Source organism: Colius striatus, chromosome 15 (assembly GCF_028858725.1).
Source record: "Colius striatus isolate bColStr4 chromosome 15, bColStr4.1.hap1, whole genome shotgun sequence".
Taxonomy (NCBI): domain Eukaryota; kingdom Metazoa; phylum Chordata; class Aves; order Coliiformes; family Coliidae; genus Colius; species Colius striatus.
The window spans coordinates 16,104,350-16,131,412 of NC_084773.1; the positions used below are offsets into that span (position 1 = coordinate 16,104,350).

At 49.6% G+C, this 27,063-nt stretch overlaps 2 protein-coding genes across 5 annotated transcripts in view; one reads left to right on the forward strand and one right to left on the reverse strand.

The window, feature by feature from the left end:
* The window catches only part of SLC25A26 (solute carrier family 25 member 26), an 81,874-nt gene extending 63,629 nt beyond the window's left edge, over positions 1–18,245 (forward strand). The window contains exons 7-11 of one of the 4 annotated variants that reach the window (XM_062008672.1): positions 2,456–2,525; positions 10,020–10,084; positions 11,461–11,534; positions 15,972–16,215; positions 16,711–18,245. In XM_062008672.1, coding sequence (XP_061864656.1) covers positions 2,456–2,525; positions 10,020–10,084; positions 11,461–11,534; positions 15,972–16,215; positions 16,711–16,812 — 555 coding nt within the window. In that variant the 3' untranslated portion in view covers positions 16,813–18,245. Of the gene's footprint in view, positions 1–2,455; positions 2,526–10,019; positions 10,085–11,460; positions 11,535–15,960 lie in introns of all 4 variants that reach the window. The other 3 variants (XM_062008673.1, XM_062008671.1, XM_062008674.1) reach the window with 3 other exon arrangements.
* Positions 18,052–27,063, reverse strand: part of LRIG1 (leucine rich repeats and immunoglobulin like domains 1) — an 88,871-nt gene continuing 79,859 nt past the window's right edge. Inside the window, exons 13-19 of the mRNA XM_062008670.1 lie at positions 26,569–26,889; positions 25,440–25,721; positions 24,551–24,970; positions 23,151–23,273; positions 22,430–22,576; positions 21,179–21,427; positions 18,052–20,585 (exon numbers count right to left, since the gene is read on the reverse strand). Of these exons, the coding sequence (XP_061864654.1) occupies positions 20,326–20,585; positions 21,179–21,427; positions 22,430–22,576; positions 23,151–23,273; positions 24,551–24,970; positions 25,440–25,721; positions 26,569–26,889 (1,802 nt within the window). The 3' untranslated portion in view covers positions 18,052–20,325. The remainder of the gene's footprint in view (positions 20,586–21,178; positions 21,428–22,429; positions 22,577–23,150; positions 23,274–24,550; positions 24,971–25,439; positions 25,722–26,568; positions 26,890–27,063) is intronic.

The window sequence follows — 27,063 nt, forward strand, 5'->3', positions numbered from 1 at the left end:
GGCACTTGTTGCTTTTGGATTCCTCTGGGATGATGTCCTCGTACCCCGTGTCTCTCGTTCTGCATGTTCAGGTTTGGAGCTCTGGGTGAATCACCAAAGTCAGAGATGGAAAGGAATGGATGAAGTCATCTCATCCTGCCCTTGCCAGTGCAGGATTATTCCCCACAGTACAGTCTTGAGTGCCTTCTCCAGTCTATTTTTAAATGACTCAGAGGAGAGGGCTTTCCTCTCCTCCCTGGGGAGGCTGGCTCCACTGTGCAGTAGACCTCACTGTTGGGGAATTTTCTTCCTGTTCTCCAGCCTCAGTTCTCCTTTTCCCTAATTTAATTGAACTGTTCCTGGCTCCACCCTTCTAAACAATTTTCCGTGTTGCATGACTGTTGTAAATACCTGTTGTCAATTTGCAGGCATAACAGATGGGAATTCATCACCGTTTGCCTTGCTTGGCAAAGGCTCTTTGTGCAGAAGTGCGCTGGGAAGCCAGGCTTTATCGGAAACTAAATTTCAGAGCTACATGCCAAGAAATAAGAATGACCTTTTCTACTTCTTTGGACAGTGTCATTAACATAAAACCCCATCGTGTCTGAGAAAAGGCTGGGCTTCTGGCAAAGCCATGAATGTCTGTATTAATGTGCTGATTTTCCTCTTAGTCCTCCATCAGATCTTCCATAGTGCTTTTTTTGCATGGCAGAAGTAACTGTTCTGAGTTCTCAGGTTTCCTGGAGATGTTTAGATGCTTGGAGAACGATTAATGAAAACATGGAGTAATTCTGGTTTTATCATGTGGCTCCAGCAGTTAAATTTCTAACCCTTGACTTGAATTCGAGGTTTCTTAAGCACCTGAAGTATGTTGAAAATGGGATTAGAAGGTGGGATTTATGCTTTGACAAAACCTAGGTGCCTTGGAAGGAGGCACCTTTTCTCTTGGGGGATGTGTGTCCTTTGTCCAGCAGGAGTGAGTTGCAAGAAAACTGTGTGTCCAAAGACACTAAGTTATTCCAGAAAAGGGTCTTATGGTTTTGAAGGCTCATGAGTCCTTCTTTATGAGATGAAAATGAGTTTCTGCTGTGGGTGACAGCAAAATAGAAGCCCATACTGAAACCACCAGGAAGAGAATGGCTAGCATTAAGAGACTGAAATCCCTGTAGTGCCTTCATACAGCGGAGCTGCAACTATTTAGCTATGGCAGGATACCAAACAACATTGTGGCTGCCTATTGTTGCTTGAACAGTTTGATTTTTAAAACATTCAACTGAAATATAAGCACCAGCCAAGCTGGAAGAAGCGAGTCACAAGGACAGCGTGTTTAAATGATGAGTCAGCAAATGAGGGAAATGAAATCTCGTGCCCCGGTGGAAAGTGGGTGTGTTGCAGACCAGCAGCCTGGAAGCAGCATCTCAGCCTGGCACAGCTAGTGGCTTGCTTTTAAGAAAATTGTATAGTGTAGGATATGGCTTTAAAAAGAATGAGATGGTGCCATAGCTATAAAGTAAAGTAAAAGTAAAGGTCTGTCTGCAGTAGGTCTCAGGTGGGCTGTGGATCCAATCCCTTTTTGCTCAGCACTGATCCTCACAGCACAAACCAGAAGCCTCTCCTCCAGAGAACTTCCAATGTTAAGGGAAAGAGGTGATGGAGTGGAGTGGGGTGGAGGAGAGAACAAAGTGACCATCGCTGTCATCATAAAAACCATCTCAGCACGTGTTGGCCTTTTGTTGCTGATACTCACCAGACTCATCCAAGTGTTTGACCTGATTGTCGGTGGGGGTTTGTCCAGAAGGCACCATTCTTGTTGTTTTCCAGTGTGCATGTTGCAATGGTGCAGTGAGTTCATGGGCTGGAGCATGGTGTGTGGGAGCAGCGGAGAGCAGAAGGGTGTGTGGTCCCTAATGCCGCCAAGTGAAAAACAGAGACACACCTGCTTTGGGATGTAATGGGAGTGATAAGAGTAATTTCTTAACGATGGGTGTTTTGGGGGAGTGCAAGGGGAAGGGTTGGTTTAAGAAATGTAGTGGGGAAAACAGGACTTCTATCTCACTGTGCTGGGGACTTTTCTTGTTAAAGGAGAGTGTTCGGTACATCTGGGCTAGACTGATACTGGTTCGTGCATGCCTCTTCCCCCTCTGCTCAGTGTTTTGCTTTGCACTGTTTTATCTGCCAAAAAGAAAATAAATTCACAAAATATTTTCAAAGTTGCATGGCCACAGGCTTAAATACATACATATGAAATCCCTGAAAGCAATTTGCTTCAAGCCCTCCTCAGTTCCAGACATCTTTCCCACTCCATCTGCTCGTTCAAGTACACAAGTTCCTTGGGAAAAATCACTTATTACATCACTGAAAAATGCCACAAAAATAGCTTTTCACTTAAGTTCCCATCCTTGGAGTTAACTCATATGGGGATCAGAAAGATTCAAACATTTAATAACTTTTTATTTTCCTTTCTCTTTAAACACAGGATCTCTGGTCATGGAAGCAGGGTCACGTGGTGGATTCTTGGCAGTCAGCAGTCTGTGGAGCTTTTGCAGGTGCAAAGGATTATATGTTATACTGGGAAAGACTAAAGAAGAAAAGGAAAAATGTGCAAATCTATTAAGTATAGCAGAACAACATTCCTTTGTAATTCAAGTTTGTTTAGAAGAAAACGGATCCAGTTGTTGTTTGGAAATAGGAAAGTCAGCAAAGGGAAGAGAAGGGGGAAGAAAAAAAGGACTTAAACAGGGTGTCTGTTTGAAAGACAACCAATTTGTTTTTGACAAATTTCTGTTATTTAAAAACCAGGGGCCTGTCAGTCAGGCTTTGCAATTATTTCAAAGTTGATTTGTAAAATCCTCATCCAGAAGAAACTTTGCTTGGGTGGGGGTTTGTGCAGCTGTCTGCTCTGAGCACTTCCCCAGGGGTTGAAGTGATTGCAGCGAGAGGCCATGATTCACCATTCATGTGACAGCTCTGACAGCCATGTAGATTAAGTAGAGGCAGGAGAGCAGGGGCTAGCCCTGCACAGCCTGCAGGCAAAGGCCTTCCACGGCAAAAAAAAACAGAGGGCGAAACATCTGGGCAATCTCCAGACACCAGCACAAGAATAAAGAGTGGCAGAATACAATACTGCACTATTTATTACCAAACAAGCCAGAAGTTAATTGAATTCTTCAGTAGGCTTCTTGCTTGATTTTAGCCTACTGTAGCTGTTTAAAAGAAAAAGGGGAAGGAAAAAAAAATCAATGAATGACTCATCAGGATAGCTGACAAGTTTGAGAGAGGAGAGACCCAGCTGTCTTAATAGAAAAAACAGATTAGTAGTTAAGAGATGGATAGCCAGAGCTTTTCCCCAAAGAGCTAAAATACATTTTCAGATTCCAAACCAGGAAAAGAATATGTGGAAAAAAATTAAGTCCTGTTTAAAGAGAAATTATAGTGTTTCTTGAAATAGAGATTGTCTAAAGCAAAGCTTGTTCTTTGATGGCTTAGAAAGGCAGAGCCCTTACGTCCCAGGGACTTCTTGGTTTTTTAAATAAGCTCTGTTAGGGGAATTGAAGTATTAATAGCAGCAGAATTCCAGCAGAGACCGAGGCTTCGTTTTGATGGGCACTGTAACTGCGTGGCAGAGAGAAGGGAGCGTGGCAGTAGCTGCACACAATGTAGCAGATGGGGCGTGTGAGCCTTAAGGAATGGTTTGAGGACAATTGAGGGGATATTTTAGATGATCTCTTGCAGTTTTGTCCAGTTGTTTTTGCTATGATCATGTGAAGGGAGTTTTATTATGCTTAAAATGCAGCCTGTTGTTGGATTTTACACTGACCTCATCAGATCAGTGCAAACACAATCACAGCGACTGAAGCAGAGCATTCAGGTTTGTTTTGAAACAAAGCAAGCTATCAGGCTAAAAATGCAGTCTCTATGTGTGCAGGTGTGATAGGGGATCGTTAATTTAGCTCTGTTGATTTCTTTACAGTCAGATTGATACAAAAACAGTTCAGGCATGTTCAGAGAGCTGGAAGGGTTATCTGATTTACCCAAGGCCGTGCGCAGTAATTTCCTGAAGTCCAATTTGGTGCCTCAATTGGAAATCTAGCCCAGTGCCTCCATTTCCTTGTCTGTAGGTCTTGATTCTGACCAGTTATGCTTGGAGCTGCTACTGTTTGATAGATGTTCAGTAGTGTCTGCTCACTTTCTAGCAGAAATATTGCAGAAGAAGCTTCCAGGGGTTGTGCATGAACGCTTCACTGCCCTTTGGCAAACACCATGCTGGAGGAGACACCCTGTCCTCTGTGAACAGCACAGAGACTTCCAGGTCCATGGTAGATGGGACTGTTCAGCCTAGGTGTGTGTCTTTATAGGCTCTGTTTCCCAGTCATAAAGCTTTGCAGAGCTGGAGTACCATTGGCAAAGACAGAAATTCTCTGGGTTGTACTTCCAGCTTCGCTTCCTCCAGCCTGATTTTCCTTCTCTGTTTCCTACTCCTTCCTTTTCACCAGCAGTATCTTACCTTTCTCATGCATGCTTTGACAACCTGCTTCAAAGTTCATGAAGTTCAATTCTTCTTGGATCAAACCTTCCCCTCTGCCTCCATTGCCTCCCTCTGCAGACACGTAACAGGCAGATCCTGTATCGATCTGGTACCACATTCATTCTGTTTCACTGAGAATGTTCAGCCTCTTGCTGAACAGAGACAGTGGAAAAACAATTTCCTGCTTTCTGAAGAATGGATTCCACAGTTAAAAATTACCTACCTACATATAGTTTCAAACAAGGGAAGAAAAAACCAGACCAAACTCTCTCTTTCTCTCCACCTCAAAACAAAAAAAGAATCAAAACCTCACCAGTGCCCTCTGAATAAAATAAATGATGTAAAATGTTATAAACCTTAAAAGGAAAAGATTGTCTAAAAAAACAACCTTTAAACTTAGAGAGGCTGGCAGATGCCACCATGGTAGTAGTGGGATGGTAAAATCACAAAGACATGCTTTTCTCCTGTGTTCTTTGCTTGAATTCAGTACTCTCTAAAAAAAATGTTAGAGGTCCTGAGGGGCAGGGTAATAAGCTGAAACAAACTGGAAGAAAAGTCCTGTTTGGCTTCCCTTTATGGCACACACACATATATGTGTCTGTGTGCCTTGGTTGGCTCCTAGATAAATCATAACTGATTATTTGGCAAAGACAGAATAAAGAGCAACCATATAATGAATTCTGTCCCCAGTGCCTGTGAAATGGCAGCGATTTCAGACAAAGTGCTGCAAGAGGCCTGGCTCTTCCTTGTTGAGCTCACATGTGTGAGATGTGTGTGTGCAATCCATGGGCTTTTTATAGAAATGTAATAGGCATGAGCATCAGTATCAGAGATTTGGAACCCTCTCAGTCTCATCTGTTAATGATTTAATCCCTAGAGGCCTTATCCAGCTTTATTGTCATTTCTGATGTCTTAACTAGAGGAGATGTCGGGAGCGGTCAGGGAGTAAGAGAAGGTGATATCTGTGAGCAGCCAGTGGGGAGGAACCCAAGGGTAGATCTACGTGATATTTAAGGCTGAGGTTGCGTTGGAACCAAACCTTGCCTCTTGTCTGTGCTGTTTGGACAGCAGCCCACATTTGGGCACAGGCTTTGGCAGGCTGGAGGCAGAGAAGCAGCACATCCCTGTACTACAAGCAGGCCAGGCACGATGGTGGTTGCACTCCATGCCTGAGGCTTCTCTGGGCAGAGACTGCCTGGCTGGGCCACTGCACCCCAGCCCTGTACCATATCAGGGCAGGCTGCCCCAGAAGAGCTTCTGGGTGGGTTTTGTGTAGCCTTGATGGCAGTGGGTTGGTGGCAAGGAAAGCCTGCCGTGGGGTGTTAGCTGTTGGGAAAGCAAAGCACTGCCCTGAAGCAGCGAGGAGATTCCCAACTTGTCAAAGTGTGAGTGTCCATTTAATGCCATTGAAAATTGCCTCTTTTTTCCCTGCTGTAAAAAAAGGTGTGGTTTAACATCAATAATTCATCCTCTGTGGTGACAAAGTCTGGAGGTGCAAGACTAGTGAACAGAGCACTAACAAGAGCTTTTTGCACATGAACAGGGAAGGCTTCCCATCACTTTTGTTTTGATCTAATCAGCTCTGACAAGATTACACACTGTATCTAAAAGCCTCTTTAACTCTATAGCTCTGAATAAATTTTTGAGTAGTTCTTAAGATGTCCCTGCAGTGTCTGCTTGGCCCAAGCTTCCACCCCTGATCTGGTTAAATTGCTGAGGGAGCGGTGCTTTGACTTTCTATTTCTCATGAAATCCAAAGAGGTTCTTGGGTCCCTTTGCTCTACCATTGGCAGGTGTTGATCCCACAGTGAAAAAAGAGAGGATAAACTGTCTATAAAAAAAAATCATTAGTATGATAACAGTAAAATGAAAGTTCAAATAAGAACTGATTGATTGAAAAGTTCTGAGAAAGGTCCTGTGTGAACTTGGAAATCAGTCACTGTAAGAGGATGCTGTGAGATTTAGTGCTGGAGCTCTGCAACTCAGGTTTTCAACCTAGATTTCAGATTCAATCCTGAATCAGTCCTGGGTGGCCTTCAGCTGTCAGTACAGAAAATAGTGATGAAGACAGGCAATAATACAGCTCAACCTGGATGTTTTTCTTTTCCTAAGATGGGCTAATAAGCAAGGACACGAGTCAAGCACAAGTTCCCATCTCTTGGAAAGATGTGGAGACTGAAGAGCTTGTCTTCCATCACAGGATCTTGTTTGAGGAGTGTGTCAAAAGAGCCTGTGGAATATTCTCATATGGCAGCAGCAAATTCTGCAGGCAGCCACCTCACTGTGAGGACTTAGGGTTCTGTGGTGTTCTCACGTGAAGTATTTCACCCTTTTCTGATGCTTCTCAGCTTTTTATGTATGGCAGCTAAAAAGGGTAGGAAATGCCAGCAGGAACCTAGGGGAATATCTTAAATCTTAAAGACTTTTTATCCATATTGCCAAATATAGGTAAATCATTCTCTGCAGGTGTCTGTCACTAGTGCTTCCATCATGAACTGGTCACTGGGAAAGTGTGAGCAGCAGAGGGATTTTCTGTTTCACACCCTGAGCCTGGTGAAGCTTTTGCTGCTCAGGTCCTCTGAATGTTGTGTTCATTGTAACTTCTTGGGAGACAAGTGATGATTTTTCCACCACTGTGTGAAGTTTTATTTTCCCAATAGAGGAGTTTGTCACTCTGCTAGAAGTATTAACAAGCCAGGAGCCTTCTCTCATGAAAATCCATCTTTATGCCTACTTGCTGAGCCCAAGTCATCACCAGATCCTTCTAGGGCAAGGGAGAAAGGAGCCTGCAGGACTGAGTTGGTGAGTCTGACTGTCAGGGCACAGCTTGCCTGTAAAGGTGCCTTTTTCACTGTCAGCTCTACAGAGAGGCTGGCATGACTGGGAGTGTAAGGCTGGACGTGGCTGGGCCTTTTTGCTCACCCCATACTTTGGTACCACGTTGTCCTGGTTACTGACTGATTGAGCAGAGTCCAGCCTTATGTGGCAGCTCTTGGAGAACTCAGTGGCAGCAGGGGTAGACTAAGGGGGGATTTAAAGATCTGTTGGGCCTTATTGTGCACAAACCAGTGCAGAGCCCTCCTGTTTTTAATGAGTAGACTCTGTCTCTTCTAGTTTGTATCTGTTGTGTTAATCTGATGGCTGGAAACAGTCATTTACCCAGCTAGAGTAGGTGGGACTGAGCAGTGCCTCACTACTGCTGCAGCTTCTTCTCAGATACCCGTGTGAAGAAGTCACTCTAAAATGCATTTTGCCAGGCTCACTGCCTTCAATCAAATGCAGTTCCCAACAAATGTTAGCTTAATCTCCCAATTTTGTCAAGCATATACAAACTTGCATTTCATTTAGCTGACATCTTGCTGCTTGTTGTGCTTATGAAGCATTCTGTTGTTGCTCTTGTCATTCTAAACTGATTGGTAAATCTGTACCAAATAGTTCACAGTGATAGAAAAAGAGACTGAGATCTGATAAGGCAAATAATTAGTCTGATGGAAGTGTTGCCATCAACTCTGTAGCCCTGAGATGATGCATTGAGATGTTACTCCCTGATGCAGGCCTGACAGTCACGAGGGCCACTGTTCAATTTTATCTTGGTCTGTGGGCAAAGGAAGGGCTTCTACATCCAGACTTGTAAAGCCACTGTTTTCCATGGAGATTATTTTAACTGTTCTAAAAATACATCACTGACATGAGTACCAAAGTTTCTGTCCAGACCATTCTCTCAGAGCCTTTGGGTCACTTACTGAAAAACTGGCTCACAACAAAAAGATTTTTGACCTTCAAGAAGGTCCAAGAATGGGCTGGAATTGAGTTTAACTCACAGTTCCTGCTTTGGCTTCTTGAATACAACCCATTTTTCTGCTTTTTAGTGAGGTATCACTGCTAGAAAGCTCCTGGCGAGTGAACTGCATCAGGAGTGAGCAGAAGCTGCTCCTAAAACTGGAGCTGTGGCTCCTTGCTGACCCCACTTGCCTGCAGTTCCTCTGTGAGATCCAGGGGACTGCACATGAGCCTTACTGCATCTCCTGAGCTCTCACGGGACGTGGCTTAATTAACTGTAAGAAGTCAGTGTAGGGTGCCAGCTGGCCCAACCTGTTTTAGTCTGTGCAAGCTAAGGTGGTTGGAGAGAGAGATACAGGGGAAAACATGAGCCAGTGGGGAAGATGGATTTCTTCATCACTTTACAGATTTTAGAAGGAATGCTTTTCCCCTCTCCCATCCCAAGAACGGAGAGATCAATTCTTCTACATTCCATAGAACTTGGAACAGAAGATGGACTATTTTTAACTTATTCCCTGGGTACTGTGTAGGCTTCAGTCTTTGGAGTCACTTTGTTCCCTGCTGTAGCAGATACAGGATTTATACAAGCTCCAGAGAAAAATGCAGGAGAAAGAAGAAAGACTTCAGAACCAGTCTCTGTCTCTGTTTTCTTGACCCTTTCCTTCCCCTTTCTTTTTTGACTTACTGCTGGGCTGCTCCTGCATTTTAAGTTCCCTTCCCTTTGGCTCTTCCTCAGCATTGCTTGCTTGAAATATGGTAAACAGAAGAGGGAGAGAGAAACTAGAGTTAATTTTAGGATGGCAAAGTAAGGCAAAGGGAATAAGATCCTGGGAGAAAAAGCAGCAAAGCTGGTCCCTAGATAGCACAAGGGGCCAGGCTGTAGCCACAGGGTTAAAATGTGGAGACAGACACACACACACACACACACACACACGTTTGTGGATGAGACACGCAGATGGATAAGCTGAAGATTTCTGGCTCTCAGGAGGAAAGCCACAGCTGAGCTGGCTGCTCCAAGTGAAAGTAATGAGCTCCAAGGGTGAAGTCTGGGAGCTGTTAGAGAGGATTAAATGCCTGTGAGGGGAAGATGGCACTTGTGGCAGCAGACTTCTGACACTTTGCAAAGACCCTTGGGCAGCTTCACATTGTTATCCAAAATGGAGCTGGTTTCATTCGTAGGAGATGAGCTTCCTGGCAAACACTGGCCTGGCTTTGTTCCTTGAAACAGAGTCCCAGGTCTAACAGTGGAAGTCCAGACCCTGTCTGCCTGTGTCCTGTGGATGCTCTGCCCCTGCAGCATGTGTGTTTCAGATGGAGAGCATCTTTCCACTCTCTCTCTCTGGCGTTGGAACGGTCAGACAGAAGGCAGTGTGCTGAGCTCATCTTCCTGTCCCAGCAAATGAGGAAGCAGGTTTTTCCTTTCAGATTTGTCTGTAGACCTTGGAAGTGGAATCCATTATCCTTACAACCTTCATAGGACCAGAGTCCAAACCAAAAGTAATCTCCATGGAGATGTTTGGATTTACACTTAGCTGGTGTAGAGCTGTTTCCTTAAGACAACACACAGGAATAAAACACTCAGTGTACAAACCTACCTGGCTGCTGACGTGAGGAAACGTGCTGGAGGCATTAATAATGGAGCAGTGTTGACCACAGCCATGGGGATTACAGGCAGTGTGGCATTCCTACTCACCCAACAATGTCTCACTTGTGTTTGGTATTTTCATTTGCTCAGGTGGATTTGCAGCTGCAGTCACCACACCTCTCGATGTAGCGAAGACGAGAATTATGTTGGCAAAGGTAAGAGGGAAGGAGGCCAGCAGGCACACAGGTGAATGCCTTGGGTACTTCCAGAGCTTCTGTAGGGTCATTACAGCAAGAAACCCAACACCTATTAATAACGAGTGCTGCTCTTGTCCTCCAAGGCAGGATTAGATGTGAGCAGGTACTGCACGCAGAATTAATGAAATTGTTGTGTTCCTTGCCTTGAATTGCTCTTCTGGTCCTTTCCCAGAGGAGCTGTCTGAGGACTTGTGCTTGTACAAGAATTCCAGAGTCTCATGCAGTGCCTTTAGGAGAAAATCCTTGCAGACACCCAAAGTTCAACTGTCCATCAGGGATTTATTCCTCTGTTGTCTGGCTTGAGTGGGTGTGTATCTTTTCTGAGGAGAGCTTGGCCCTGGATCTTCTGCCCTAAAACATTAAGCCATGGAAATCACGATGGCTTACATCTGCCAACCAGGGCAGAAGGAAGGACTGCATGTTAGATCACTAAGTTTAGCGAGTCTGGTGTTCCCATCATCATCTCACTGGCTCAGAGCAGAGCTAAGCAGCCACAGAGCTAAAAGCCCTCAGCATGTGGGTACTCCTACAGCCTTTCTCAGGCCTGGAAAGAGCTGTGGTGTTGGTGAAGGTCAGGCACCCTGGAGTCTCTGTGGGTGGTCTTTACCCTACTGCCCATGTCTCCGAGTCTCACCCATCTGTGCTCTCTGTGTTGCTGTGCTGTACATTCCTCCTTGCTGCCTGTTGTACCTGCTGCAGCTTCTTTGCCTTTGGGGATACAACCTAAGCACTGGCTTTCATGGGTGTCTGCTGCTGCCCTGAGCAACCAGCTCAGCACTGGTAAGGGAATGGTGGTGCTTTGAGGCGTTCTGGGACCATTCAAACAGCATCTCTGTATTAGTCATCTCACACTAACTAGATCACACGTGTAATTGAATTGTCTCTAGTCCTGCTGTTGGTTCTGTTTTGCACTCAGGCAATTTTATGTGCAACACACTACTCATGTTGTAGGGGTTTTTTAAGTAAATCTCAAGGCTTCTGTCCTCCTCCAGCGAGCAGCAGAGTCATTTGTTGGTGCTTTGAGAGTGTTTTTATGAATATCTTACTCCAGTGTCAGCTGCTGGACATAGAGCTGAGCATAGTGCAGAAAGGAGTGGATACTCAGTTCTGAACTAACCAGCTCTGTGACTTAGGAGTGATTGTTTTGTTCTTCCGTGCCTCAGTTTCCCTTTCTGCCCTTTGTTTCATTCCTGGAGACAAGGAGCTTTTAACCTGCGCTTGGGGTTAGGATGTCTGTGGTTCCTGTAAGGCAGCACCAGCCAGGGACAGGGCACTCAGTAAATAACCAAACCTCTCTGCCACCAGTTTCCAATCTCTCCCTTTCTGTGGTGCAGGCTGGTTCCAGCAACGCTCGTGGGAATGTTCTGACTGCCCTGGGTGGCATCTGGAGGACACAAGGCCTGTCGGGGTAAGGATGTGCCATGTCTCAGGTGCTGTGCAGGAGAGGATGGGATGGTCTCCTTATAGTTAAATTCTGTTGTACAGAAATGATTTGTAATTGCTGTGCAAATGTCCTGGGAGCAGCTGTTGGGTAAGAATGAGGCTGCCCAGGGATGTCTGGTGCCCTCGCCTGAGCAGGCAGGGGAGAGGACAGAAACAGGGCATTATGGGGAGTATGGTACAGTCTCTAAGCTCAGCTCCAGGCCTCGGAGGAGAGGGTGGCTTTGGGTTTAATTACCCATGTGGATTGTTTGTGTGTGTGTTTGTGTTCTGTATCCATCTGAAACTTGGGCCGTGCACATCTTGTGGCAGTGAGGACCACAGTTTCATCTGGGGGTGTGTGAATCACCCCTCCTGGCGTGTCAGGGAAGGCCACGTGTCCCCTTTTCCTCCCTTTGGCAGTTTCCTACTGATGTGAAAACACCAGCAAGGTCCCATCTGTTCCTTTACATTCTCTCTTCCTGCTGTGAAGCACGGTGGGCCAGGCCATGCCAGCGTGGTGCCAGCACTGGGGTCAGGCTGGAGCAGAGGGAAGGGAGCCTTGTGCTCCCTGACTTGTCCCTGAGCCCCCTCTCAGGTCTGGCCTTGAGCATATGCCCACTTGGATCTCTCTGGTGGGGCCACCATGGCCAAGATGCAGGTTTTCTGAGACAGGCTTGAGTACAAAGAGTAAGTGAGCAGCTACAGAGCAGCTCCCTGGTGTATTTTCCTGCTGTGGCTGGAGTGTAGAAGTGTTTTGGGTTTTCTTCTGGCCAGCTGTGGAAGTCTGGGGTGATGCTGACCTTAACTGCTTCACTTGATCCAGTCCTGAGATGGAGAATTGCTTGTCTGACCTTGGAGCAGTCTGGTGGACAAAAAGAACGGTAGAACACTTTGAAGTGTCAAAATGTTTGAGGAGCTTATCCATTACTAGTGATTATACAGTCAGCTGCTTCCTTTACGCTGCCTTGTCCTCCTGGAGCCTGTGACTTGTACCAGGTATTGGCAGCTTGGAGTCAGGAAGCCTTAAACAACAGCTCCATGAGGTTCAGCCTGTGCTTCCTTTGGTAGGACTCATGTCCCACCTGCCCCTAGCCTGGAAGAGAAACAGAGGAGCTTTTGGAAGCTCTACGTGGGGCTCGTCACAGGTGTTTAACCCCCTCGGTGTGGCTGATACTTTGAAGGTGCCGTGTGAGCTGCTGCTCAGAGCTGTGCGCACATCACAGCGTGGCAGGACACGGCTCCAGCAGCTGAGCTCTGCTCACCCCGCTAACGCAAGCTCAGCCTCTTCCTACACATGTGGCAAATAATCCAAAACAAATTGCAGGAAGCTCTGAATGCTGTTTCCAGGAAGACGTGCAGCTGTGCCCCCCGGCAGCTCTCAGCGATGGGTTGGCTCAGGTTTGCTCTTTGAGGTGATGTGGCAGCGGATGAGTTTTGGGTCCTATGTGGTTTGGTAGACTCCAGGGCATGTCTTGAAAGGGACTGGAGAAGTGAGACCACCTCAGCTGGTGGTGGTTGGGCTGTGAAGGGTGTGAGAGGCAGGGATTTGGCTGGGGAGACTTTCCCCTTTCCCCCAGCCAACAGCAGAAAACAAATATACATCTCTCTGTCTTTTTTGGGGTGTTTCAGCAGTGCCCTTTTCTAAACAACCCAAAATTATACTGCCTAAAGATAGTACCCATGGACTAGGACCAAAGGGAACACAATTCAGTTGAAATCAAAACAATGAAGTGATGGAGAGAAGCAGTACCACGTAAAGGAGGCCAAGCTGTGTCAGCTGCGGGGAAAGGAAGAAAGTCTGGGGAAAAATAAACGCAGAGGCTGCCATGCCTGCTGCCAATTATAAATCTATTAATCAGAAACAATAAAAATGTCAGGGCTTTTTGGCCACTTGCAAACATGAGATGATTTATGGCTCCTCTAATAAATCTCGTGCTTGAAGAGGAGGAATTGCAAGGGCAGGAAGACGCGGCGCTTATTGCCACCTTATTAAAACCAGAGTGCAGGGCTCAGCTCCCTGCTCTGCACCCAGTACATCCCTCTGCTCCACACCAAGGAACTTCACCTCCCTTTCTGTCTGGGGAATGCCAGGAGGGAGGCAGGATAGGGATGGGTGAGTGGATCCATGCACCCCTTGGCTCTGGCCAGCAAGGCAGACAAGCTGTTCACATAGGAGCGAGTTAAATCTTGTCTGAGTGCCTGTCACCCAAGGTGGTGCTGGTGGTGATGGAAAGCCATGGGTGAAGCTTCATGGCTCACTGGTGAGCAAGATGAAGGTTGTTTAACTGATGAAGCAGGTGGGATGGCTTCTCTCAGCTGATGGTTCGTACCTGGTGTCTCGTTCCTCAGTGAGCATGTGGTAAGGGTGGATGCTCTTGGTGTGAGAGCTGAAAGCAGCCCCCATGCCCAGGGCTTCCTGCTTCCCAAAACACAGGCTGCCCATGGGAGTGAGCTCAGGGTGATGCTGTAGTCAGATCAAGCGGTGTTTTTTTCTCAGCTTTGGGCCAGAGCATAACATGGAAGCTCTGTGGCCAGTTACTCAGTGTCCAGGCCCCACAGTGCCTTTAACAAAGGGGGACTTCAGGGCTGCACGGTTAGTCTCTGTTGAGAAAGCATTTGTTTTGGGTTGCTGTCACCTAAAACATCTCTTTGCTGCTGGGACCATGGGAGCAGGTGTGTTGCTGGAATGAAGAGCTGCACCCTGCAGGGTATGCACGTGGCCAGGAAGGCACAGGGCCTGGGAGGGCTCAGGGTGGGAGGCAACAGGGGCCTTGCCTGGGGATTTATGGGTGTTTGCCTGATCTGTGCCTGTGGGAGCCCAAAAAGGCCTGTGCCAGGCAGCACCTTTGGCCGTTGCCAGCTTGTGCCAGGCTGGGCAAGGGCAAGGGGGAAACTGAGTCCCTGTAGCCCCCAGGGCTGGATCTGGCTGATAACTGGTAGAGCTGCTTAAGCAAAAGGGAAAACCTGCAGGGAGAGAGGGCAGGCAGGGTGCCAGGTGAAATCTGTGCAAGGGGAGCAAATGACAGCAGAGCAAATGCCCACCAGAGCAGTTTGTGATGGCGCCAGCAGAAAAACAACGCAGCTTGTGTCATCTGCTGCTGAGGGAGAGCGTGGCCCAGCGGGATCAGTTTGGATCAGACCTGCAGCAGAGCTCAGCTCTGTGCATTTGGGGCAGCCCCAGAGCTGTTCAGCTCTGCACTCCCACAGAAGGCACCCCAGTGGGGTGGGGAGGCCACGGGTGGGAGGTGGGAAAGGGAAACCGGGGGAGCAGGGCTGGGATTCTTGGAAGTGATGGTTAGTGATAGAGGTTGCCAGGGCTGCAGCTTCTGGGTAACTCAGTTATCTGCCCCTGTTTGTGTAATTGCTGTGTCTCGAGTGGGCTGTTCTGCAGATGGATGTCTGCCATGGCCCTGTAATGAGGGTGCCTGATGCAGGGGCAGGACGGTGTGTGTTTCAGGAGCAATGCTGCACCAGAGGACTTACCCTATCAGTGCTCTGTCCATACATGCCTCCTACAAATTACTCTGGTTTAAAGCTGTCATTATGGTAATAGACCCAATTGCTGTCTAGTAAAGCCATAAAACGTTTCCATCTGCCCCTGTGCTCCGGGCTCCTTAGCAAAGCTCATTACAAGGGAAAGCAGAGTTGCTACAGCCAGAGGTTTGCCCAGCACAAGCAAGGAGCTTAGAGCAGCTCTGGGCTGTGCATCCCCTGGAGAGCTACCCCCTGTCCCTCTGAGGACAGGCTCCCAGCAGAGACCACACAGCACTGGGAGAAAGCCCCAGCAGAGCTCAGCCAGACCGTGCTGCAAAGGGCTCCTGCCGATGGGTCAGCCAGGGGATGCCAGACTAATTCCAGCCTAATGGTTAATCCTTGCTTGCCTGTAACCCTCTGGGAGGATACACTGCCCTATCCTGGAGCTGTTAAACCAACTATGAGCTTAGATGTGTCGAGCAATTGGCTTTGCATGAGTTTCCTGTTAACTTCCAGGACCAGGCACCTAAAAACTGTGGCGGCTGAAGGTGCCTCCGTCCTGCTCCCTCTCTGCCCGCTCCACGTGTGCTGTTGGGAACAGGCTGCTGTGTGAGCAGAGCTGAGGCTGCCGGGGGCAGCTCCTGGCAGAGAGAGGGGGTCCCTCTGCCGAGTCTGGGTGGGAGTGGTGGAGGATGGGGCTCTTCCTAGCGATGTGTGTGAGCTCCTCTTTCCCCTGCACCTTTGCTTCTGCACCTGAGTGTGGCAAGGGGTTAAAAATCCCAAGGCTTGGGAGTACTCTGTTAGGGAAGTCCAGACAGGTTCCTCCAGTGAGCAGTGGGGTGGGATTTAAGTAAATGGAAAGAGGGAATGTGTGTTGGCTTCATTGTGTGAGGCACTACAGCATCTACTCCTCTGACACCCCCTCCCCTCACCCACAGCTTGTTCGCAGGTGTTGTCCCACGGATGGCAGCCATCAGCCTGGGAGGCTTCATCTTCCTGGGCACCTACGAGAAGACTCTCCAGCTGCTCAGAGGAGCTGGAGGAGCCCCAAGCTGAGGAGGAGCCCGCTGGGCACAGCCTTGCTCCCGCACAGCCCTGCTCCCGCGCAGCAGCTGCCGGTGGCTGAGCGACGCTTTCACAGCCAATCCGCTGATAATCCCATTTCCCAAACACCGAGTTTTCCTGCATGGAAAGTGAGTGAGGTCACTGGGAGCAGTTGTGCCACAGAAGCCACGTTTGGGGGGCAAACAGATGATGACAGTGGCTGCAAAAGGCGTCGGGGGAAGTCCTGTGGGGACAATGTTGTGCAGCCCTTCAGCTCGCGTGAGCGGGGAGGCTGAAATAAAGCCAGTTCAGAGCTCAGTGGCACCTGCCTCGTCAGGGGGGACGGGAGGGGAGTGCTGCTGGGGGAAGGGCTGGGAGAGTTACAGCCTCCTGTCCTCCCAGCCACAGGATCCCAAGTTGGGAGGGCTCTTTGGAAAAGACAATAATGCATTTGTTTGTGTCTGGAGCTGCACCTGTGAAGTTTGTATTTGTGTTTACCCCTCCAGGTGCTCAGCGTTCCCATGTGGTAGCCAGTGCAGCTCTGTTCATTAGACTCGCATTTCTCCAGCAAAAGCAGGGGTTTGTGTTATTTTACAGCTGTGCTTGTGCAGTTCTGCCTTCTTTTGGTCTTCCTCCCTCAGCAGCTGAAGGAGCAGGAGGCTGGAAATGCCGAAGCCCAGGAGGGAGGCCAGGAAGGCAAGGTAGGGAGAGGGTGCAAGGATTCCTGGTGTAGGGCTGGATCCTGATCCCTCAGGGCTGCTGGCAGAGCCAGTCTTGGCTGTTGTGCTCACCTTAGGAAATGGAAGCTGCAGTGGCCGAAATGGTGCCGGGATGAGCTTGATGAAAGGGCCCTGTTGAAGGTATTTAAAAGTATCATCAGAGCCTGGGGTGAGGGTTTCCACCAGCAACGTGGCTCAGTGGTGCTTGACAGTCACAGAATCATTTTGGAAAAGACCTTTCAGCTCCTACAGTCCCAGCCCTCCCCTCACCCTGCCCAGCCCACCACTACCCCATGGCCCTCAGCACCTCAGCCCCATGGCTCTGGGATCCCTCCAGGGCTGGGGCCTCCCCCACCTCCCTGGGCAGCCTGGCACAGGGGCTGACACCCCTCTCAGGGAAATAGTTTTTGCTACTGTCCAACCTAAACCAATTGGGTCAAACCCATTGTGACAGGGTGTGTGACAGGGAGGGACACGTGGAGGCCGAGCTGGGGCTGCGGCTGGACGGGCCGCTGCGCTGCCATCCCCTCGTGCAGCAGCGGCCTTCCTGAGGACAACTACTGAGAGAATAATTGGCAAACAGATAAAACATACAGAACAAAGGACATAATTCCTAAAAATAATCTTCAATTAAAGCTGGGGATGTCAGCCAAGCCCTGCACTGGCTGTTTACTGTAGGCATCTCCACAGTGCAGGGCAGCAGTGCTCGGGGTGGCTCTTACCGTGTTTTTAGAGAGATCTATCTCACAGTCAGCTTTAGGGCGTTGTGGGGGCAGGAGTGGTGGCAGGGATTTACTACTCTGTCTAAAAAGCTAACTGGTATTTTGAATTAAAGCTCTTCAAAGACACTACAAGAGTTAGTGCAGCCTCTGCAGTCAGTGACTGGAGCTGAAGCTAATCAGTCCTTGGGGCCACATGCTGCATTGCTGTTGGGTTTATTTAGTATTTGCATAACCAGCTTTTGTCATTGCTGCTGTTTGATTTAAAAGCCCCAACCAAACCCAACCCCCAACCCATGCAACCAGCCAAATTGTTTTAGCCACCCTAACCTGGGGGGAGAGGTGACCCCTCTGTGCTCAGGGGCCACCTCTGCATCCTGTATTGCATTTTTCAATATGGACTCTGACTAACTTCCACCTCCTCAGCAAGTCAGGCAGGCAGAGCTCTGGCCGCTGCATGGGGTGTCACCTGAAAGCCCTGGCTCTCCTTTCACCAGTGGGTATGTTGGCAGCAACGCTGCATTTTCATCAAAGACAGAGAAGAGGATCTAGCAACAGATTAGAACTTTATTTTGTTTTCAACTGAAGCTCCCCAAAGCTCACTCTCAACAGCTGTTATATTATAAATGAACCTTTATTAAAGACACTTCAATGCCATTTGTTAGACACTTCAATATCTTACATGTTTGTCAATGTACAACATTGTACCAAATTTTCTAATAAATAAATAACTTTGTACACAAAAGTAATACTTCCTCTTTCACATTGCCTCTTAGAAGCAGCAAATTCACATATTTAGTGGAAGTCAGAACGTTAGGCAGTTATCATTTGCAAGTGTTAGTGTGGCAAAGATGCTTCGTCTCTGCAGGGATGGTGACACTCCCACCAGCAGGACGAGGCAATGAAATCATTCCCAGTTCCTCCCACCCTCCCTCGGGTTGGCTCCCAAACACATTTCTGCAAAGGGAAAAGTCTGCTCAGTTTTCGTTGTCTAACATCCCTTTCCTTTGAGACAGGTGGCTAATTATGTGAGTGCCCAGTTCAGTCAGAGCAAAGTGCAAACGTGGCAAGAGCCAGGAGCTGACCCAGGCAGGCCCCTGGCTGAATGAGGCCCTGCTCAGCATGGTGGGGCTCAGCCGGGCAGCCTACAGCAGCAGACAGCGGTCGGTCCCTTTCGGGAGGTGGTGGCTCCTCCAGGTAAGGCTGGACAAGCCCCCGGTCCTGGTGCAGGGCAGCAGGGCACTGCCCTCAGAGCCCACCCGCAGGAGAGCCCCTGAGGGATGGCTCTGAACAGAACATTACATGCTTTTGCCCTGAAAACAAAATGTTTCTGCCCCTATCTCTGGTGCTTGTTCTGAGCCACAGTAACCAGCAAAGGTGGGTGTCCCCTGGCTTCGGCAGAACTGGCACTGGAGTTGCTCCTAAGGAACAAAGTAATAACCCCCCCCTCAACCTTCCCCCAGAGTAGTCATCACCCCAGTTAGCAACCCTACGTTAGCAGAACTCAAACTACAAGTAACTGGGAGTCCTCCATCCACAGGTACCAACACAAAGCAGCCTTTCTAGAAATAAACAGCATCCTAAGTGAAGTTCGAAGTGACAAATATCTGTTTGACCAAGGTGGGTTTTTCTCTTTCCCCCTATTCATGGAGAAACTTAAAAGACCACACAAAAGTACTTGGGACATTCCCATTTAACAGAGCACTTTCAACCACAAATTACCCAGTTTCCCTTCCCAAGGAGATTTCTGAGCAGCCTGGAACTGCGGCACAGGGCAGTGGAATTGGTTTGAGGCGGCTGTTTCCATGTAAAGGCTCTGCCTGCAGCTGGGGGCCACAGCTCAATGACAAAGCACAACGTTGTGTTGCTGGGGAAGGGAGAAGGATCTCGGATGAACCAAGGGTACAGCTGGCAGGTCAGCCAGCCTGCAGCTGGGTAAGGATTGCTCCTCCCCCAGCCTTGCTGTTGGTCAGTCTGAGGCCCAGCACCATGGCAGAATGATTCCATGCCTGTGACCTGCTCCAACGCTGCACACAGCCCAAAGACTCATTTTTTACTCAGGTTTGAAAAAGAATGGAATTGAAGTTCTTCCACCAACAGGAAAAGAACAAAAAATCAGGTTGCCACGTGATTTCTCTCACTGCATGGGGTTTTATCCCTACAGCCATCTGAAACAACTGAAGATCTCTGTCTAAATGTGTTAAGTGCAATAAATTTCAAAGGGGAAGGAAATTTGTGCTAAGTAACCCACCCGATCCTTGCTGGGAAGGACCCTCCCTTGCCAAGAGGACAATCCCTTTGGAACAGTCTGGCATTTCAAAGTCCTGCTTTTGCATTTAAGGCACCAGAATTATTTTCTCACACAAAGTTTAACAGCAACCTGATATTGAAAACAATATTGCCAAAATGGTAAAATTTCACTCAGTTTTCCATGCACTAGAGATTAAAATAGCCTCTGTAAAAGATAGAGATATATATATATTTATATATATATATATTTATATATGAAAACTCTTATGTACAATTGTATCAAATACTTTTTTCTCTTTACACAATAATCCCTTGCATTTATGTGCTTCATATGCAAGTCAACTTTTGAATGCTTCATACTCCTCAGGGAAGTTTTAAACTATGTACAAACAGGTGACGCTCGAACAGGAGTTGTTCCCCATACAAGCTCGTTTCTCATACCTCAGTTGTTTTGCCTGTGACAGGTGATCAGTCCAAGAGTTGAGGTAGAAGTAAGTAGCCTAAATACTCTGTGCAAAAAAAAAAACAACCCCCAAAACAGCCCCAGAATTACAAAAGGATAGTGTGTTTGTTAATTTGCACATGGCAGCTTGTCCCCTCCCTCCAGAGAGCTGCTGGGTGGGTTTGGCTCACGGAGGGCGTCGCAGGGCTTGGGCGTGTAGCCGTTGGCCAGCAGAGCCTGTTGTGCTGCTGCCTCGCACTGCAGCTCCAGGAAGGGGGTGGGGATTTCAGGAAGCACGTTCAGTTGCTTTAATGACCCTCCTGCTGAGGAAGCTCTCACCAAATTCAGGTTGTTAAGCTCTGAAGGCTTTGCTGCTGCTTGTGAAGAGCCTGCAAAAAACCCCAAAGAACCGATGTGGTTAGTTGATGCTCAGCCTGTCAGCTCCTCATAAACCCAATCTGGCCCCGGTCAGTCCTGCCCTTTGGCCAGGCAAAGAGGCCACCAGGCTGCTCAGGGGACTGCAGCATCTTCCATATGAGGAAAGGCTGTAGGACCTGGGGCTGTTTAGTCTGGAGAAGAGCAGACTGAGGGGGGATGTCATTAATAGTTACAAATATCTAACGGGTGTGAGGAGGCTGGGGCAGCACTTTTTTTGTTGTATCCAGTGCCAGGACAAGGGGAAATGGGAAGAAGCTGGAAAAAAGTTCCATTTAAACATAAGAGAAAATGACTGTTGAGGTGAGGGAGCCCTGGCCCAGGCTGCCCAGGGAGGGTGTGGAATCACCTTCCTTCGAGGTCTTCAAAACCCACCTGGACGTGTTCCTGTGTGACGTGATCTAGGTGGGCCTGCTTTAGCTGGGGGCTGTACTGGGAGGTCCCTTCCAACCCCCACCATTCTGTGACTGTATGAAAGAGCTGCTGGGCTAACACCGGGCTGGGGCTCTAAGCCTGGGCGCCAGAGAACTCCCCAGGCCACACGTACCGTGGCTGTGTGCCAGCAGCGGGGCAGCGACGCTGGCGGCTCGCATTCTGTCGTGGTTGCTGGGGTAGAGGGTCCCGTCCGTGGCGCTGCCCGTCCCGCTGCACGGCGGCGGATGGAGGAGGCCGGCGCCCGCAGGCCTCTGCCTGTGTGTCTCGGTGCTGCTCAGCTGGGGACCGGCGGCAGGCTGCAGGCTCTCGGCGCACGGGCACAGGCTGACGTTGTCGGCGCTGCCGCGGCAGCAGGCGCACCCTGAGGGAGAGGGGAGAGTCCGCACTGGGGCACGGACCCCGCCAAGGACAGGGCACCTCGCCTGCCCCTGCACAGGGAAGGGCCCTCCCTCAGCAGCGCGGAGCCTGCCGGGGAGCTGCGGGGCTGGCACAGCCCTGGGCCTGTCACCAACAGCCTCAGCTGCTGCATCGGGTTTGACTCCAGAGTAGTCGTGACATGCTTATGTTTAAACTGTGCACTTATTTCCAGACTGGTCAGGGTAGAAATAGAAAGTGGAACTTTCCTGGACCTGCTTTAACATACCAAGTCACCTTTCTTCATTTTGTGACCCCTCACAGGGGTCACTGTCAACTGCCATGGTTACACCTCAGGCTGCAGGACTGCTGTTAGTGCTACTAACAGGTGAGCAGAATCCAAAGCAGCAAGGAGGAAGCAGTTTCTCGAGGTTGAAAGTTAATTTCCTTACTGCACTCCACAACTTTCCATTATTAAGCTTTACAGTCTCTGCTGGAGAGAAAATGTGTTTCACTGCCCGTTTTTCTGTGGGTGTTACAGTGCAGAACAGGAAACATCCTAAAAATACACACCCAGAAAACTGGCAAAGAGCAGAGGCAGGTGTAGTGCCCAAAAGAGCCTTTAGCATTTTGAACATAAAAGCCAGAAGCTGAGCTCTGAAGCTGACAGCTCCCTTTAAAGACCACGACAGCTTTGAACACCTTCAGTCTGAAAGTGCTCCCACATTTTAGCAATACCTCAAATCGAAACAGCAGCTGTCCAGCTGCAAGGAATGGCAATGGTGAGCCTCAGTCTGCCTCCTCCTGACTGTTCCTCAAACTCAAACTGTCCCAGCTCGACAGAGGATCAAAGCAAGCAGCACAAGGTGAATGTGCTGTGCTCACACCTGAGAATCACTCTGGGCTTTTTTTTTCTGAAGGCAACAATTTCTTGTCCTAGTGCTGACTTGGAGGGGCTTTCTGATCCATGCAAGCACCAAATACCTTTCCAGATTAATGGGGTTTGTACCTGTCTTATCTGGAAGCAGCATTCCATCAGCCACGTCTTCAGTTTTCCAAGTGTCTTTATTGCAGCCGATGCACAGCTTGGGCTGTCTGCAACCTACAGTGGGAGCTTCAACATCTGGACACCTTCCAGCATCAGTCTGACACATACCTGTAACAAACCAACCATCTGGCTAAAGATTACAACCATCTGCAATCAGCTAAATGACTCATTAGTCTTATTTCTACTGTAAAAAGCTGCAAAAGGGAGAAAAAGCCCCATCAATGGAGATAACAATTTTAAGCTAAGGTTTAACAGAGTCAATGCTGCAGAATCTTAGTTCAGAGAGAGAGCTTAACTCTTCCTCCCTAACCTGCTGTGTTTAAATGCTATGAAGTCCCAGCATTTAACTTCTAAGCCTGAAGGCAGGGACAGGCAATGCTAATTCTAGTAGAGCTTAACTGTGGGTAACTCTGGTGCCAAAAATCTAATCCAAAATTAGCAAAAACCCAGTCCTTAGGGCCTGACTGAGCAGCTCCTGAGGCAGCAGCCTGCTTGTAGGAACACCGCTGCTCCTGGGAGAGGAGGGCTGTGAGGCAAAGGCAGATCCCTGCTCTGCACGAGGAGCAGCTGGAAGATCTTGCAGATAACTCCAACAAGCAGAGAAGTGCTTTGCCCTGTGATTTCCTGCCCACAGCAGAGTCAGGCCCAGCACTGCAGCAGGCAGCCCCGGGGCCGTGCTCACCGTTGGCGTCCAGGTGCCCGTTGGGCTGCGGGTTCTCGACCCTGACGGCCGCCTCCTGCCGCTCCGACAGAGTCCCCTGGGAGGACAAGTAGCTGGGCACGTCGGGAGGCACGATGGTCTCATCTAGAGCAAAGGGAGGGAGCAGAGCAACGTCAGGTCCTAGTGAGACAAAAAGCTGCTGTTTTCAAAGGCAGTTTTCAAAGCCCGTTTCAAGGGGGATTTGGGAGCGGTCTGTAGCTGCTGTTTTTTCGATGCAATGGAAGCTGAGGTGCCAGAATGCTGCATTCCCCTCAGAAACCACACTCCTGACTTCTCCAAGCTGTCAGGGATGGTGCTGACAAGGGCACTTCCAGCATTTGCACCTGGCCACGGTCACTACAAGGTAGGTGGGGGTGGAAGTGTCTCTTCAGAACAAGTCACTCTTTCCTTTTCCCCTGAAATTCCAAGTCCCTCCCTTGACTCAAGTGGCCCATCTCCCAAAGTGACAAGTAAAAGACTTCTGGAGAACACAGCCTTCGATTCACTTTGGCAGGTGAGTTAAGTGAAAGTCCCTGAGCCATCCCTGGCTTTCTGCATTTTCTATCAGGCAATTTCAGTTGCCCTTGTCACACAAAACCAAGTGAAACTCAAGCTAGGCAGGAAGCCCTAGATTTTCAGGACTAAAAATAGGGGGGGGAATAAATACCCCCACTGAGACATCACAGTGGTCACATGGTATCCAAACCTTCCCACCAGCCTGTCTTCAAAATCCCACGTTGTACTGTATCTAAAGCCAAGTGTAACACAGGGAGGCTGCAAATCCCAGCAGGGTGAGGAACTCCTAGGCTGCTTCTTCCATACTCCTGTTCAGAGGCTGCGTAACGCTGAGGGCAGGAGAGTTTATTCTCTCTGCAACACTTATTTCAGCACTAAACTACCCCTTTTGAATATCAAGAGGAAGCAATAAACACTACTGCCTCTCAACAGTGAGGGATACCCCTCATCAGCAGGGCTACGGCAGCTCTTACAGACAACATGAAAAGGGGATTCTGGCTTCAAAGCCTAATTTATCAAGTTTTGAACACAAAGTCTTTGAACACACAGATTCCCCAGAAGCAGGACAGGTTCCCAGCACGATGGCCAGGCTGTCTCAAGAGTTACCACATAAAGTCACAGCAAATCAAAGTAGCAAAGCAACGGCTGAAACTGCCGCCAGTGGAAAAGGCATTTTGTGGAGACAGCCAAGGGGAGAACTGTAGCTCTGAACATGCTTCGACAGCAACTGAAAGCTGGTTCCAGCTTTGTGAGCCAAGTGCTTTTGCAGAGGGCCTGTGTGGCTGCCCTCCGTGCCGCTGCAGCCTCCCTGGGACGCCTGGCAGCACCCAAGGGACAGGGACGCCTTAGCAGGGGACCAGAGCTACCTGTGTTGGTGACGCTGTATTCTTCACTCTTCTTCCTGGTCTGGTAGATGATGCAGACCCAGACCAGAGACGTGAGCACGATGCTGCACACCACGGCGATGGTGATGATGCCCACGGTGGTGCGGTCCTTCCTGCAGCCCAGGGCCTGCAGGATGCTGACGTGGCTGTGTGCGCGCTCTGTGCCCAGGGTGTTGGACATCTCACACGTGTACTTCCCTGCGTCCTCCAGCACGACGTTCCTGACGATCAGCAGCTGGTTGCCAGAGGCGAAGTGGTGCCGTTCTGTCACGACCAGGGGTTGGTCGCCCTTGAGCCAGGTGATGCGGGGCGCTGGGTTGCCCGTGGCTTTGCACTGGAGGGCCACCGTCTCACCCACAGACACCACGTGGTCTTCCAGGGGATGAATCAGAGACGGCGTCTCTGCAGGAGAACAAACAGGGAAATCAATTCCTGGGGACAGTCTAACAGCACATTTAGCAGCGCTGACTGTAACTGATGCTGCAGCCATGTGCCCAGCAGCTGCAAACCACAGCAGGGCTAACTGCCTGGTGAAACCTTCCTGTGGCCAGCTGGCCTGACGCTGCCCAACAACGAAGCCCCCAAGGACAAGGGGCAATGGCTGACACATGAATTATTCTGTAGGACAAGAGAGATGGAGCACCATTTGAAGTCATTTTTCCCAGACAGCAAGCAGGGCGGTTGGGAGGGGCTTCCTTGGCACAGCAGCAAATGAAAACAGAATGTCAGAGAATGAAACAAGACTATAAAGCACCACCTCTTTGTCCTCCTTCTGCACCCGCCACTGCTGAAGAGCTGGAACAGCAGGTTGAACCTTTGAGTTCCCACCTCCAGAGGCCTGGGTGTGGGCGGGGGCACAAGCGGCTCTTACCCAGCACGGTGAGGGTGGCGTTGGCGAGCACGGAGCCCGCGGAGTTCTGTGCCGTGCAGCTGTAGACGCCCATGTCCTCCACCTTGATGTCGGTGATGAAGAAGACGTCGTCGTCGGGCATGACGTGCATGCGGCGCTCGCGGGCCGCCGGGAAGTCGGTGCCGCCGTCCTTCTGCCAGGCGATCTGCGGCGCGGGGTGGCCCTCGGCCGCGCACTCCAGGCGCACCGTCGTCCCCGTCCGGCTTGTGATGTTGTGCGGCGTTTTGATAAACGAGGGCAACACTGGCAAAGGACAACGAGACAGGGATGAGCAATTCCGTGGGGAAAACACCAGTTCCAACTGGTTTTCCTTCCCAGGCAGCAGATGAATGTGACAATTGTACAATCACACAATCATTTCAGTTGGAAAAGACATTTAAGGTCACCGAGTCTAAGCCCTCCCCTCACACTGCCAAGCCCATCACTGTCCCATGGCCCTCAGCGCCTCATCTCTGCAGCTTTTAAATATCCCCGGGGCTGGGGACTCCCCCACCTCCCTGGGCAGCCTGGGACAGGGCAAAAGTCCTTCCTTATCTCCAATCTAAACCTCCCCTGGTGCAACTTGAGGCCATTTCATCTTGTTCTATTCACTTGTTACTTGGGAGAAGAGACCAACCCACTACAGGAGAGTGATCTCCTCTCCCCTCAGGCTCCTCCAGACTGAACACTCCCAAGTCCCTCAGCTGCTTCTCATAAAACCTGTTCTCCAGACCCCTCACCAGCTTCATTACCTGTCTCTGGACACACTCCAGCACCTCAGTGTCTTCTGTAGTGAGGGGCCCAAAACTGAACACAGTATTTGAGGTGTGGCCTCACCAGTGCCGAGGCAAGAGGATGGCAAACTGCTTTAGGAGCGTGGATGTGAGCTGCTGTGGACTAAGGCTGTTTCTGTGGCACACACCTGTCTGCAATGTCCCAACCCCCTCACTCAGCATCATTAGAGCTGGGATCAAAGCTGACTTAACCTAGAATGAAACACCAGTATTTCTCTTGCAGAGAACTTCCTGCAGTGCCTTTTCATTGTATCCTTCTGTACTTCTATTCCCATTCACTCATTTTGTTGGGCAGAGACTCTGCCGTTCCCACTCACCATTGACAGTGAGCCGCGCCTTGCTGGAGTAGGTGGAGCCGAAGTGGTTGGTGATGACGCACTGGTAGCGGCCCTCGTGCGCGAAGGTGACGCGGCGCAGGTGCAGGATGGTGGTGTACTCCATCACCTCCCCCGCCTGCGCACGCACGTGCGCGAAGTTCTCGATCTCGGCGTTGTGCAGCATCTCGTTGTCCTTCTTCCACGCGAACATCATGGGCGAGCTGCTGCTGCTGGCGGCCGAGCAGGTGAAGCGGATGTCCTTGCCCAGCACGGCCACCGTCATCTCGGGCTGGGTGATGATCTGCGGCTTGGGGAAGTCGTCTAAGGGAAAGCAGCGGCCACAGTTAGTCCTGGACTGTGAGGGCAGCAAGCAGAGAGATGTGACTGTACAATCACACCATCGTTTTGGCTGGAAAGGACCTTTAAGATCGAGTCCCAGCCCTCCCCAGCCCACCACTAACCCGTGGCCCTCAGCACCTCAGCTCCACAGCTTTG